Source organism: Mandrillus leucophaeus, unplaced genomic scaffold (assembly GCF_000951045.1).
Source record: "Mandrillus leucophaeus isolate KB7577 unplaced genomic scaffold, Mleu.le_1.0 Scaffold10, whole genome shotgun sequence".
Classification (NCBI taxonomy): Eukaryota; Metazoa; Chordata; class Mammalia; order Primates; family Cercopithecidae; genus Mandrillus; species Mandrillus leucophaeus.
The window spans coordinates 5254960-5270071 of record NW_012098098.1 but is presented as its reverse complement, the minus strand read 5'-3'; the positions used below and the strand labels follow the sequence as shown (position 1 = coordinate 5270071).

The following is a 15112-nucleotide window of genomic DNA, read 5'->3' as shown; positions in this document are numbered from 1 at the left end:
GCGCGCTTTTCCCGCTCGGCCGCCTGGTGAGCATGCGCAGGCGGCCTTCTTCCGCGACGGTGCCGGCTTCCCAGAGCTTTTTCCCCCCGTTTTTCGCCCACGCACGTGGCCTGCCTGAGAAAAATCACCTCAGTGGACGGTGTGAGGAATTTGCATCTTCTTTGAGACGAAATGAATAGGCATTAGCTCCCTCAACGACTACACCTCCCAGGGTGCCCTGCGCAAGCGGGGAGCCATGGATTCGGGGACTCGTAGTCCCTTCGTCTGGGCCATGCCTGCCGGGACTTGTAGTCTCTCCGGACTCCGGTCGTCCGTCTTGTCCCCGCACCAAGGGTTGCTGGGACTTGTAGTTACAATGTCTCAGGTGGGCTGTGCGCCCCCAGCGGGTCCTGCCTGCTGCTGCGGCGGATCCTGCCCTGAGGTTCCGGAGCGCTTGGTGGCGTTTTCCCAGACATAAGTGGTCAGGGGTCCCCAGCGTCTGTCCAGAGGGGCCTGAGTGCACGCGCGCGGGAGTTAGCACGCGCAGCAGTGACCATGGTCTTAGATATGTCCTACAGCTAACACATAATATAAATAAGTGATGGCGGCCGGGCACGGTGGCTCACACCAGTAATCCCAGCCCTCTGGGAGGCCGAGGTGGGCGGATCACCTGAGGTGGAGGTTCGAGACCAGCGTGGCCAACATGGCGAAACCCCCCTCTCTACTAAAAGTACAAAAATTATGCCTGGCCTGGTGGCGCGCACCTTGTAATCCCAACTACTCGAGAGGCTGAGGCAGGAGAATCGCTTGAGCCCGGGAGTCAGAGGTTGCCGTGAGCCGAGATCGCGCCCCTGCACTCCAGTCTGGCGACGGAGCGAGACTCTGTCTCTAAAAAAATAAAAAAGTGATGGCGTGAATGTGCACACGTTATCGTTTATGTAGAATAAATGTGCATTTGTGGGTAATCATAGGAAAAATTCCCAAACTATAGGGCAATTCCCAGAAATGTCATTTCTGCTTATCTCCCTCTGCTTATCTAGAATTACCTTGCCTTTCATTTTCCTCTTTATACTCCTGTTTTCTGAATTATTTGCAATGAGCAAGAATGCCTTTGATCTCCCAAACACAGGGCAAGGGAGCTATTTTCACTGGGAAAAACAAAATGCTTTACCTTGAATTTCCTGCCCAGCTCCCTTTTGCCAATAATAAAAACAGGATTCGGTGCAGTCATGGGCTATGCGACCTTGGGCAACCTTACCGAGTTAGTCTCCTCTAGAATTAGGCTTGGAGGTTCCCCTGAGGCCGGTGGCTGGGTTACTTCACAGTAAAAATGACTTACAAACACTCCAAGGAGGAGCCTTGACAGAATGGCAGCACTGGGACAGGTGTCAATCTGAAGATGGGACCTGTCGTTTTTCAACATGAAGATTGGCTCCAAAGAGATTAGAAAAATTGCCCAGCGAGGCCACAGGGCTGGAGAGAGGCACAAGCCGAGTTTGCAATACAGAACACCTTGCTTAGAGTGTGGAGTCCACTCACATGGAGGGAAAGGGTGCATGCGGGAGCTGCCACGGAATATTCCCTCCGGCAGTGGAGACAAAACATGTTCTAGGGAGATACGCCTTTTGTCTCCACCTCCACCTCAATCACGGCTGCATTCAAATATTAATACTTGCCCATGTAAGAATTCTTAGCATCCATGCCTGAATATCTGGCTCGGAAACAGACCAACTTAGGGTGATGTTGTTCGTGTTATTTCAGAACATCCCCAAGTCCGTGTCTGGAGCTGCCTTTTCCCTATCCGCAGGCCTTGTGCGATGCTGGGCCCAGCGTCATGAACAGGTGTGAGTGGACGGGAGAAGGAACCTGTGGGCAAAGGTGAATCTATCTGTGACCATCCAACAAGCTACAGTGAGATGTGTTGAAGGCCACTGCTGAGTAGGTCATGATCAGAAATGAAGCCAATCAAAACTATGATTGTGCCTATGCTGCAGTTGTTGATTGTTTTGTTTGTTTTGTTTGCATCAGGGTCTTGCTCTGTCTTCCAGGCTGGAGTGTGGTGGTGCAATCATAGTTCACTGCAGCCTCCACCTCTCGGGCTTAAGTGAGCTTCCCATCTGAGCCTCCGGAGTAGCCGGGCTACAGGCACGTACCACCATCATTGCCTAATTCTTTTGTTTTTTGTAGAGTTAGAGGTCTCAGTACATTGTCCAGGCTGAACTCCTGGACTCAAGCAATCCTCCTGCCTTAGCCTCCCAAAATGTGAGGGTTACAGGCATGAACGACTACACTTTTTTGTTTTTGATGGTTTTAATTTAGTTTTTATTTTGCTGCTCTGGAAGCTAAAACAGAGGAAGACACTGTTCAATATTGGCATATAGTTGATTCACTGTAATTTTTTAAAAATGAAGTAGCGAGTCATCAGCAAAGACCGCTGTCTGTAGTGAAGGCTCACTTACTCACCAGTCGGTACAAGGATCCGATCTGGTCCCCTGGAGTTAATGAAGTTACAGTCACATTAGTGAGGGCGTTATAAGAGGAGCGGGAAGTGCGCTCTGGCCTGTGTGGCACCAGATATGGGGGCCACTTAACATGTGTGTGCACTAGGCCATTCGTAAAGATCACAGAGGTCCTTTCGTCAACACCTCGAAACGCCCACGTCAAGAAAACCCTGAAAGCTTCCGACGGTTCCTCTCTCTGAAAATGTCACCAGGGTAGAGAAAGAGAAATTATCCACGTTGCACTCAGCGGCCCAGGAAAAGCCTAGGAGGCCGAGTGGAATGCTGGAACGCTGAGCCTGGCTGCCCTCAAGTGCGAGGACTTGGAGTTTGCCCGGCCAGGGCTTAGAGTCTGAGCCTTCCCTTGGCAAGTTGCTGAGGCTCTCAAGCCTCGGCTTCCCACTCGGGGAACTGGTGTTTAGATCCCACAGCTCACAGGGATATTGGGAGGGGTCCATGGCATGGAGGTGACGAAGCGTTTAGTAGAGGGTCTGATCCCAGATGTGCTCATGTTACCACGGGCTGAGTGGCCACGAGCCGGGCACATTTCACTGTAATCCCTATTCTTTGTGAAGAACAGGAAGGTAAGAGTGGTTGAGTGATACACCTGGGGTCACACAGCCATCGTGGGGGTAGAGATGAGAGGAGGCAGGTGCTGAGATGTGGCAGCAAAGGTAGTGAAGGTGCAACCGCGTCCTTGTCAGCGAGGAAGGGGTGTCGTCTTGCTCCTGCGGCAACGGGGAAGACTTCACAAAGTTTGGGGCCAGAGTGGGTAGGATCAGATTTGTGTCTTGAAAAGTCCATCTGGCGGCCAGGCGCGGTGGCTAACACTGTAATCCTAGCACTTTGGGAGGCCGAGGCGGGCAGATCACCTGAGGTCGGGAGTACGCAACCAGCCCAACCAACATGGTGACACCCCGTTTCTACTAAAAATGCAAAATTATCTGGGTGTGGTGGCGCATGGCTGTCATCCCAGCTACTCAGGAGGCTAAGGCAGGAGAATCGCTTGAACCCGGGAGGTGGAGGTTGCGGTGAGCCAAGATCACACCACTGCACTCCAGCCTGGGCAACAAGAGCGAGACTCTGTCTCAAAAAAAGAAAAGAAAAGCCCGTCTGGCTGGAGCACTGGAAAAGGAGTGCGGGGAGGGAATATATTATCCTGCATGAATTTGGGGAGCGCAGTGGAGAAGGCTGTGGCAGGCTCCAAGTGAGAGATGGAAAGAGACAGAGGCTTGCTGCAGGGGGTTGCAGTGCGGACGGGATGAAGAGAAATGGGCAGATTGGAGAGGTTCCACAGGGTGAAGTCCACAGGACTTGCCAATGAGCCCAGTACTGGGGGCGGCCAAGGGAGAGGGGGTGTCCAGGTGCCATACTGGATGGTGGACGCACAGCTCCCGGAGGTGGGAGACCAGACATCATGGCCACCGCGCATGGTCGTGGGGACTGTCCCTGAAAACACGTCTTTGCAATCGTTCCTCGGGGGGCGCTCCTTCTGTAATTCGTCCTCCACTCTCCCCATCCCCCCACCCCACTTTGCCACTTCATGCAGGGGCACTGTAAGGGTTTGAAGGTCTCACTGGAAGAGGTCAGCTTTGGGGTGAACTAGAACCCTGAAAGGAGACCCCATTGGGAAACATGATGATCCAGGGGTGACAGGAGGGGGTGGCCATCAGCACCACTCAGCCCCACCTGGCATGGATCCCACCTGCTCCAGGGACAGGCCACACACTCTGGGCTGTCGAGAGAGACCAGGATCCTACCCAGTCACTGCTGTGTGGATACGGTGCCCTCTGAAACTGGGGAAACAACCTAAGCTTCCTGTATCTTCCTCCCTTGTAAAGTGGGTCAGCAAGGCTCAAATATGGGGGCCACTTACTTGTGTGTGCGCTAGGCCATTTGTAAAGGTCACAGAGGCCCTTACTGTCTGCGTAGTAACATGCATTTGAGACAGAGAGAGAGAGAGAGACTGGCCTTGCCTCGGCCTAGCACTTTGACTGATTTGTTTTGTCCAAACAAACATACGGCCAAGCAGTCTTCATGGTGGGTTCTCAATCTGGGCTGATATGAGACCCTCTGAGAACACCCAAGCCTGCCCCTCCAGGGCTGGGGCCAGGTTCACCGGCTCCAGAAACCCCCGGGAGTCCACCGCACAGACTCCCTCATCTCTGTCTCTGACTCTCTCTCTCTGATTCTCTCTCCACCCCGCCCTTCCCATCTTTGGGCTTGGTTTTTCCCCATTTTTTTTTTTTAGGCGGAGTCTCGCTGTGTCACCCAGGCTGGAGTGCAATGGCGTGATCTGGGCTCACTGCCACCTCCGCCTTCCGGGTTCAAGCGATTCTCCTTCCTCAGCCTCCCGAGTTGCTGGGATTACAGGCGCTTGCCGCCAAGCCTGGCTATCATTTTTGTAATTTTTTAGTAGAGACGGGGTTTCACCACATTGGCCAGGCTGGTCTCAAACTCCTGGGCTCAAGTGATTCTCCCACCTCGGCATCCCAAAGTGCCGGGATAATAGGCGTGAACCACCTCGCCTGGCTGGTTTTTCTCCATTCTTGAGCAGGATCTCGAGAAGGGGTCCCAGCAACTACCAACAGGTTTTTCCAGTTCAGCCATCCCCTGGGAGAGGGAGGACCTCTTTCCTCAATCATTCCAGCAAGACTCCCGGGGCGACGCTTACTGGCCAGCCTGTGTACCTGGCAATGACCGTCACTCCGAGTGGCCAGTCCTGAGACACGTCCGGGGGAAGGGTCAGCCTGGTCCAGCCTCGTGGAGGGCAGGTGGGGAGGGCTGGTCTCCCAGAGCAAACCCAGCAGCTGCCAGGGAGAAGAGCTGGGTGTGTGCAAGCAGAAACAGCACCGGTCGCCAGCGGGGTCCCCCAGGGCTCTCCTCCTGCCCGCGTGAATGCTGACGTCAGCACCGACGTTCTGTCGGGCGGCAGCTCTGTCCTCCTCTCTGAGAATGGGAGCAGCCGTTGATGCGAACTCCCCAGGAGAGGCTGCGTATGGTGCAATTAATCCAGGTCGCCCAAGCCAGACAGCTGATTAGGATCTCAACAGGGGCTGCTGGGCGTTCGAGTCCTTATTAATGAGAAGTTGCTGCTATGAAGCAGGTGGGGGAAACAGGTGTACAAATCCATGCAATCAGTAAAAACCCATAAAAAATCCAGTGGCAGTGACAGTAGCCCAGAGGGCCAGGGAGCCCTTGCTTTTCCAACTCGCTGTCTTCCAGGCTCTGTCGGTGGTCGGCGTGGCCCGTGGAAATCAACGAGAACGTGCCCGCCAGAAAACACGAAGAAAACCCAGGAAATTAGCAAGGGAAGAAGAAAAGAAGATAGCTTGACCACCTCTCAGAGAAAGCAGGGGGACTCTGAGATCATGCAACAAAACAGAAGACAGCTAATGAGAAATCTATGCAGACAAGAGAAAAGTGATAACTGGCGATTTGGAAAACCCGGGCGCTCCTGCCGGCTGGGTGTATCATAAGCCCTAAGAGGAAGATTTTGTAGAGAGAACAGTCATTACACATAACTTATCCTTTAAAAAGATTTTAAACTTTACCTTTCAGATTGACTTAGTGTGATGTTTTAGAAGCATTCGTCAAAGAATAAAACACAAACCATGAAGAAAAAAAACAAAAGCCCAGCGGCTCAGCGAAAGAAATTACTGTGAACAAAACTTGTGCAGAAACTTTTGTGTGTTTTCAAGGATTTTGTCCAATGCAAGTTTTTCCTATTTGATTTTTTCACCTAAAATAGCATTTCTTCATGGACACTGTATCATTGTGAGATCATGGAGTGCGGTGGAGAGCAGTCAGTGCATTTATAAATGACTTTCAATTTCTGGCTGGGCGCAGTGGCTCACGCCTATAATCCCAGCACTTTGGGAGGCCGAGGCGGGCAGGTCACCTGAGGTCGGGAGTTCACGACCAGACTGACCAACATGGAGAAACCCTGTCTCTACTGAAAATATAAAATTAGCGAGGCGTGGTGGCTCATGCCTGTAATCCCAGCTACTCGGGAGGCTGAGGCAGGAGAATCACTTGAACCCAGGAGGAGGAGGTTGCCGTGAGCCGAGATCGCACCACTGTACTCTAGCCTGGGCAACAAGAGCTAAATTCTGTCTCCAAAAAAAAAAAAGAGAAAAAAAGAAATGACTTTCAATTTCTATCACGTGAGAATAAAGCCCTATTTCAAAAAGTGATGCAGAGAAATTTGAGGGTTCTCAGAGAATGGTGGGCCCCAGGCTTCTCTCACTCACTCCAGTACAAAGCTTTTCACACACACTTGCCATGAACATGCATATATGTACATTTGTATCTGTGTGTCAGGTACTAATGTAGTGTGGGCTCTGTGGGACATATGAAAAATAGAAAATCTTAACAGGTGAGAAAAAAATAAGAATAGAAATTTCAATCTTCTGCACGTGGAAGGGTTATCTGGGTACACAGGGTCCATTTTAGAAAAAATCAATTAAAGAGGGTTTGACTTAAACATTTTGGGTTCAAGTATGAAGAATGTTTGTAAACAGACAGAGAGGAGCAGTTTCTTGATCTCCTACCTTCTAATTTAAGAAATGAAAGCCGGGCGCAGTGGCTCACGCCTGTAATCCCAGCACTTTGGGAGGCCGAGGCGGGCGGATCACGAGGTCAGGAGATCGAGACCATCCTGGCTAACCCGGTGAAACCCCGTCACTACCAAAAAATACAAAAAACTAGCCGGGCGTGGTGGCGGGCACCTGTAGGCCCAGCTACTCAGGAGGCTGAAGCAGGAGAATGGCGTAAACCCGGGAGGCGGAGCTTGCAGTGAGCTGAGATCCAGCCACTGCACTCCAGCCCGGGCAACAGAGCGAGACTCCGTCTCAAAAAAAAAAAAAAGGATGAATGAAATTGCACCTATTTTGTGGCAAGCAAGTGCTCTGTGACTTCAGGTGCCCTGGTGGGTGGACAGAAGCTGACTCCTCCCCCAGCCCGTCCACCCAGCAGCACTTTGGCCAGTCCCATTCCTGTACGTCTGAGCCTGCCAGTCCCTCCTCACATGTACACCGTGGCTTTGTGTCTGCTATTGAGTGTCCCGGAGCCCCAAACCACGGGGTCAACACCACGAGAGAAACAGGGACTCTGCTCTCATCCCCTCACCCCCACCCCACGTAATCCCCTGGTGCTCACACAGCCCCCCCGTAAAGTTTTTCTAGCTCCCTGGCAGACTTGTGCCGCTGTTTGCCAAATCAAAGCCCAGTGACCTGAGTGGCCTGTCCCCAGCAGAGGCCACTTTTCCCTGTGGACCCATCCCGTTGGGAAAGGCATGGGTTGAACTTTAACCATTAGGCTCCGGGGTTGGGATGAGTTTCTACAAAAAGAGGTGGGTACACGCCAGTCCACAGTGGTCCTGATCAAAGTGAGGACAGCAGGGAACAGCACCCTCTTCAGATTGGAGTCAGTGGGAACAGACCCAAGATGTCGGGGAGGAACGCTTGGAAGACCTCAGCTTTCTCCTTGGTGGAGCAGATGTGGGCCCCCCTCGGGAGCCGTCCAACGAGGCCAGAGCGATGGTGTTCTCAGCATTCCTGTGCACGGCAAACCAGCACTAACACTTGTAAGTAGAGCCTCAAATTTCCCAAGATGCAACTGGATCCTTGTCTTAGCTGATAGGGTCTCTCGAGACAGGAGAGGAGAGACCGTCCAAGCCAGATAGGTTCAGATTTCCACTCTGTTTCTATTTTTTTTTCTTTTTTCTTTTTTCTTTTTTTTTTTTTTTTGAGACGGAATCTTGCTGTATGGCCCAGGCTGGAGTGTAGTGGCGTAATCTCAGCTCACTGCAACCTCCCCCTCCCGGCTTCAAGCAATTATCCTGCCTCAGCCTCCTGAGTAGCTGGGACTACAGGCGCCCGGCACCACGCCCAGCTAATTTTTTGTATTTTTCGTGGAGATGGGGTTTCACCGTGTTAGCCAGGCTGGTCTCAAACCCCTGACCTCATGATCCGCCTGTCTCGGCCTCCCAAAGTGCTGGGATTACAGGCTTGAGCCACCGCGCCCGGCCCTCTTTTTTCTTTTTTTGATGAAGTTTTGCTCTTTTGCCTAGGCTGGAGTGCAATGTCATGATCTCGACTCACTGCAACCTCTGCCCCCCAGATTCAAGTGGTTCTCCTGCCTCAGCCTCCCAAGTAACTGGGACTACAGGCACCTGCCACCGCACCCGGCTAATTTTTTGTATTTTGGTAGAGACAGTGTTTCACCATGTTGGCCAGGCTGGTCTCGAACTCCTGACCTCAGGTGATCCACCCACCTCGGCCTCCCAAAGTGCTAGGATTGCAAGCATGAGCCACCATGCCCGACCACACTCTGTTTCTCTTGTATTTGGTGACCTTGGGTGAATCATTTAGCCTCCGTTTCAGGGGTCCTGGGGAGGGTGAGATGCTGGGAGCAGGCGGGTAGTCCGTGTTCCCACAGGACATACTGGCATGACTCACCATCCAGACCCGGCGGAATGGGCTACACTAACCAGTCACTATAGCTCCTAAACTTTTCGGCAAAGAACGCTTTCAAGCAAACCTGTAACAAATAAACCACTCAGCCAGCTCTGCCAAGAAACTGCCCCGTGCCAGCCCCTCCTGGCTGCATGGTCAGTGCCTTGTGACCTCGGACGAGGCCCTTCCTCTTTCTGGGTCTCAGGTGCTTCCTCTGCAGAATGAGAGCCTGCTTCGGCAGCTGCCAAGTTCTCTTCTAACTCAGATCTTCCACACGTTCCGTGTTCGGGCCATCCAAAGAGGATGGGCTTAGGAGCCGGACCCCAGGCATGCGGTGCTACTGACGCTGGCTGAGGTGGAACCTCGGCAGGTCTTCACCCCCGAGCCTCCATGTCCTCATCTCGAGATGGGGGTGGCCAGACTTTCCAGGGCCATGGAAGGATGACGTGATGCATGTAGAAAGCCTGGCCCTCTCCAGATTCTCAGTGAGCTGCACTCATTCCCTCTGTTGGGGTCCATACCTGTGGACTGGAGTGCAGTGGTGCATCTCGGCTCACTGTGGCCTCTGCCTCCTGGGTTCAAGCGATCCTCTTGACTCACCCTCCCAAGTAGCTGGGACTACAGGTGTGCACCGCCACGCCCAACTAATTTTTGTATTTTTAGTAGAGATGGGATTTCGCCAGGCTGGTCTCAAACTCCTGACCTCAAGTGATCTACCTGCCTCGGCCTCCCAAAGTGCTGGGATTACAGGCATGAGCCACCACGCCCGCCCCCGTCTTTTATTCTTAATGACCGTTAAGAGTGCTAGGCTGCCTAGATTGGAATCTTGACCCCACTGCCCTACGGCTGTTGCCCCTCTGTGACTTTTCCTTTTTTTTGAGACTAATTTCAGTCTTGTTGCCTAGGCTGGAGTGCAATGGTGCGATCTCCAGCTCACCGCAACCTCCGCCTCCTGGGTTCAAGCGATTCTCCTGCCTCAGCCTCCCAAGTAGCTGGGATTACAGGCATGTGCCACCACACCCGGCTAATTTTGTATTTTTAGTAGAGACAGGGTTTCTCCATGTTGGTCAGGGTGGTCTTGAACTCCCAGCCTCAGGTCATCCGCCCACCTCGGCCTCCCAAAGTGCTGGGATTGCAGGCATGAGCCACCGTGCCTGGCTGTCCCCTCTGTGACTTTCTTAACTTCCCCCAGCCTTGGTTTTGTCGTCTGTAACAGGGGGTTGATAATGGTGCTTACTGCACAGTGTCGTTGGGAGAAGGGTCCGAGGTGGGACCTGCAAAGGCTGGGGACAGCACATGGCTCCAGGAAGCCCTCGCTAGATGCCAGCTGCTGCTGTTGCTAACAAAGGCAGAGGTGGGCGCCTTGTGTCTATTTAAGCATTGCCCTGTCAGTGGGCAGCAGGTAGCATCCCATTTCTTACTATGGCAACATGTCCTCTTACATCTTGTGCTAGAGAGAGTCATATTCTGTATTAGCACCTAAATCCATTTACCCCATGGTCCTCAATCTGTTCCCAGCGAACAGAGGGCTCTGCCAAATCATTTCAGAGTTCCACAAAGAGCAGAATATTCTGCCAAGCGGGGAAGATTGGAACATCATAAGGAATTCATCCTTCTATGTTTGTATTTTATTTATGGGCATTCTGAAGGTTATTTCATTTGGGAAAAGAATATCGTTACTAAAAATGATTGAAAAATCACTGGTGGTTTGGCCTTGAGAGAAAAGTCAAAGAGTTACAAAACGTTCAGTGATAATTTTAGAACCAGGCATGGGGGCTCACACCTGTAATCCCAGCACTACTTTGGGAGGCTGATGTGGGAGGATGGCTCAAGGCCAGGAGTTCAAGATCAGCCTAGGCAAAACAGCAAGAACCCATCTCTTTAAAAAAAAAAAAATGAAAAAATTAACTGGACATGGTGGTGCTCACCTGTCATCCCAGCTACTCAGGAGGCTGAGGTAGGAGGATCACTGATCCCAGGAATTGGAGGCTGCAGTGAGCCCTGATCAGGCCACTGCACTCCAGCCTGGGTTACACACCAAGACCCTAAGAAAAAATAATAATAATAATTTTAGGGATCATTTAATCATGTTTTCCAGTCACATTTCAGGGTGTGCACTGGCAGTACCCATCTATTCCTAAGTGTGTGATCAGCAACATTACATTGGTAACTTAAAATTGGCCATGGTGAAAATATTTACACCACAGTAATTGGCAAACACTGGAAATCAAAGATTCTAATTTCCTGGGAGAACGGCTTATTAAACACCAACCAGCACACCGCTGCACATTCTTGGACATTTTACCGGGTATTTCCTGCTCAGGTGTGCATAAGTCTTCTTGGGTTTGGCTCCCCCCGGCTGAGTGTGGCTGGGCTGGCCTCCCCACTCTGGGTGGGTCCAGGCCTGCTCATTGCATCTCTCATCCTCCCTCCGCAGCCACCTGAGGCCTGTTCTTCTCACAGCGGAGGGCGGGCACTCATAGGGCGAGGCCAGTGGTGCCCGTGTATTCCAAGCTACTGCTCACGTCACGTCTGCTCATGTCCTGGTGGTCAAAGCAGGTCACCAGGTGGCCAAGCTTAGTGACAACAGGGGAGGGGATGGCTCCTCCCATGGAGGTTAAGGGGGAAGGAATTGGAGATTTGCTGAACCATTGTCAAACCTGGAGACTGAGAATGCATCGAGGAGAGAGGGTCTCCTTCCAGGCTGCCCCCATGTGAATTAGGAGCAAACACTGGTCCCCTGGGTCTTTGATTCCATGTCCCCAGCACCTGGGCCAGGGCTTGACCCATAGGAGCACCTCTGTAAATATTTGTTGACTGATTGAAAAAGAGGATAACGTTTGTATTACCTCCCATCGGAGCCCTAGTTGAATTAGCATAGAACCCACGTTGCTGTGCACCGGGATCGGCTGTGCAGAGATTGGAAGCCGATTCAGCATTCAGGCGGCGTCGCCTCCATGCAGGTGGCAATGACCACCATCCGTTTGTTGGGTGACACACACAGAGTTCAACGTGGGTGTTTCATTGTTGGTGGGCCCGTTGGTGCAGCTCAGCAAGCAGAACCTAAAAATACCCGCTCTTCCCGCGCCCTGCGTCTCTGTGAGCCGGGGAAGCCTGCGTCTCCTGCCTAGATGAGCGTCTCCTGCCTAGATGAGCGCCTCCCCCGTGGCATCCGTGGCTTTTGGGTTCTGTCTACATTCAGGTCTGTGCCGCTGTGTTAAACGCCCCTTGCCCAGCAGGGAGGAAGGGAGACAGCAGCCGTGGGACCGCGGAGAGCACGCTGAATCCTGCTTCCCGTTGGATGCAAAGGAGATTTGTGAGGCCTCAAAGGGGCTTTTTTTTTTTTTTAGATGGAGTCTCCCTCTTGTTGCTCAGGCTGGGGTGCAATAGCGCAGTCTCGGCTCACTGCAACCTCCACCTCCTGGGTTCAAGGGATTCTCCTGCCTCAGCCTCCCAAGTAACTGAGTAGCTGGGATTACAGGCGTGCACCACCACACCCGGCCTCTCCAAAGAGGGGCTCTTTGGAGAGAGCCCACCAGCTCCCGTGTCTGTAGTTGTCCATCACGTGAGAGAGAACAGAACGCATCTGCAGGACGCTGCAGGGCCCACCGTTTCCCAGCGCCGGCTTAGTCCTGGCTTTCCAGCACTTAGCGAGTTACGTGTGTGACCGCAGCGTTGTGGCTGGGATGTAAAGCAGGGGCAGGAAAACGCATCTTCCCTGTCTATAACACGTGGGAAGGCATTCCAGGCCTTCCCTGGTACCAGCGAGCTTATCTTCTCAGCAAAGCTGCTGTGATTCTACTCCCTTATTCTCCTTCCTGCAGATGAAGAAACTGAGACTGGGGGAAGGTGGTAAATAACATGCCAGGTAACTGGGAGAGTGAGTGGGGAGAGCCGGAGTTTTGGCCCGCAGATGTGTCTTCCCCACTGCACAATGAGTAAAACTCTAAAAATTACTTGGCAAGGCCAGGCGCAGTGGCTTATGCCTGTAATCCCAGCACTTTGGGAGGGAGGCTGAGGCAGGTGGATCACCTGAAGTCAGGAGTTCTAGATCAGCCTGGCTAACATGGTGAAACCCCGTCTTTACTAAAAATACAAAAATTAGCCAGGTGTGGTGGCGGGCGCCTGTAATCCCAGTTACTCGGGAGACTGAGGCAGGAGAATCACTTGAACCCAGGAGGCGGAGGTCACAGTGAACTGAGATCACGCCATTGTACTCCAGCCTGGGCAAGAGCGCAAGACTCTATCTCAAAAAAAAAAAAAATTACTTGACAACACCTGAACATTGGTATACTCTACCTGTACATCTGTATTTCTAGCTTCTCTTTAAGTATCCACCGCAGGCACGGTGGCTCATGCCTGTAATCCCAGCACTTTGGGAGGCCGAGGCGGGCAGATCATGAGGTCAGGATATTGAGACCGTCCTAGCCAACGTGGTGAAACCCCGTCTCTACTAAAAGTACAAAAATTCCCCAGACATGGTGGTGCGTGCCTGTAACCCCAGCTACTTGGGAGGCTGAGGTAGGAGAATCACTTGAACCAGGGTTTCACAGTGTTAGCCAAGATGGTCTCGATCTCCTGAACTTGTGATCCTCCCGCCTCGGCCTCCCAAAGTGCTGAGATTACAGGCGTGAGCCACCACGCCCAGCACTTTTTAACTTAAACATGTATTATACATTCTACTGACCTCTGATGGTTTACTTATTAAATAACAGTTTAAAAATTTTTCAAGTTCATTAAAGAACAAAACACAGCAATGCGCTAACCATTCGACTCGCCTGGAGAAGCATTTCCAACAGGGCTATACATCTTTTTTTTTTTTTTTTTTTTTTGAGACTGAATTTGCTTTTGTCATCCAGGCTGGAGTGTAATGGCGCCATCTCTGCTCACTGCACTCTCCACCTCCCAGGTTCAAGTCATTCTCCTGCCTCAGCCTCCCAGGTAGCTGGGATTACAGGCATGAGCCACTGCACCTGGCTAATTTTTGCATTATTAGTAGAGACAGGGTTTTAGCATGTTGGCCAAGTTGGTCTCAAACTCCTGACCTCAGGTGATCCACCCACCTCGGCTTCCCAAAGTACTGGGATTATAGGCGTGAGCCACCACGCCCAGCCAGGGCTATCCATCTTTATCCTTGTTTTCTAGACTTCTGCTGGACACACCCTTTGAGCCAGCAATTCTGTGGTTAGGAGTTTGTAAGAAGAAAATAATTCAGACGGCCGGGCGTGGTGGCTCAAGCCTGTAATCCCAGCACTTTGGGAGGCCGAGACAGGCGGATCACGAGGTCAGGAGATCGAGACCATCCTGGCTAACACGGTGAAACCCCGTCTCTACTAAAAAATACAAAAAACTAGCCGGGCGAGCGGCGGGCGCCTGTAGTCCCAGCTACTCGGGAGCCTGAGGCAGGAGAATGGCGTGAACCCGGGAGGCGGAGCTTGCAGTGAGCTGAGATTCGGCCACTGCACTCCAGCCTGGGCGACAGAGCGAGACTCCCTCTCAAAAAAAAAAAAAAAAAAAGGAAGAAAATAATTCAGATGAGAATACAGAGAAAGAACAGCAACTTCATCACAGCTTTAACTGCAAGAAGTTGGAAATAACCTAAATATCATCACCAAATAATGGATTTTAAAAATTGTGTCATAATTGTACAATATAAATGTATCACCATTAAAAAGAATTGTGTATATATTTTTTTAATTGATAAAATGAGTTCACAGTTAAATTTAAAAAGGCAATTTACAAGATAATATACACAGTAAAAATCTTGTTCATTAAAATAAAAAATCCTCGCCTGGTGTGGTGGTACACACCTCTAATCCCAGCACTTTGGGAGATGCCTGACTCACTTTGGGAGAGGCAGGAGAATCGCTTGAGGCCAGGAGTTTGAGACCAGCCTGGGCAACATAGTGGGACCTTGTCTCTACAAAAAATGAAAAAGTTAGCCAGGCGTGGTGGTGTTTACCTGTAGTCCCAGCTGCTCGGGAGGCTGAGATGGGAGGATCACTTCAGCCTGGGTGTTTGAGGCTGTGGCGATTGGCACCACTGCACTCCAGCCTGGGCGGCACAGTGAGACCTGATCTCAAAAAAAGACTATTCCAGGGCCGGGTGCGGTGGCTCAAGCCTGTCATCCCAGCACTTTGGGAGGCCGAGATGGGCGGATCACGAGGTCAGGAGATC

General features: G+C 51.7%; 2 protein-coding genes and 1 pseudogene across 2 annotated transcripts in view; 2 read left to right on the top strand and 1 right to left on the bottom strand.

The window, feature by feature from the left end:
- BANP (BTG3 associated nuclear protein) overlaps window positions 1-1480 on the bottom strand; it is a 133972-nt gene extending 132492 nt beyond the window's left edge. Inside the window, exon 1 of the mRNA XM_011972408.1 lies at window positions 1238-1480. Within this exon, the coding sequence (XP_011827798.1) occupies window positions 1238-1402 (165 nt within the window). The 5' untranslated portion in view covers window positions 1403-1480. The remainder of the gene's footprint in view (window positions 1-1237) is intronic.
- A 2427-nt stretch (window positions 1481-3907) lies between these two features.
- On the top strand, window positions 3908-5904 carry LOC105533834 (annotated as a pseudogene).
- A 1933-nt stretch (window positions 5905-7837) lies between these two features.
- The window catches only part of CA5A (carbonic anhydrase VA, mitochondrial), a 70074-nt gene continuing 62799 nt past the window's right edge, over window positions 7838-15112 (top strand). Inside the window, exon 1 of the mRNA XM_011972383.1 lies at window positions 7838-8064. Coding sequence (XP_011827773.1) covers window positions 7926-8064 — 139 coding nt within the window. The 5' untranslated portion in view covers window positions 7838-7925. The remainder of the gene's footprint in view (window positions 8065-15112) is intronic.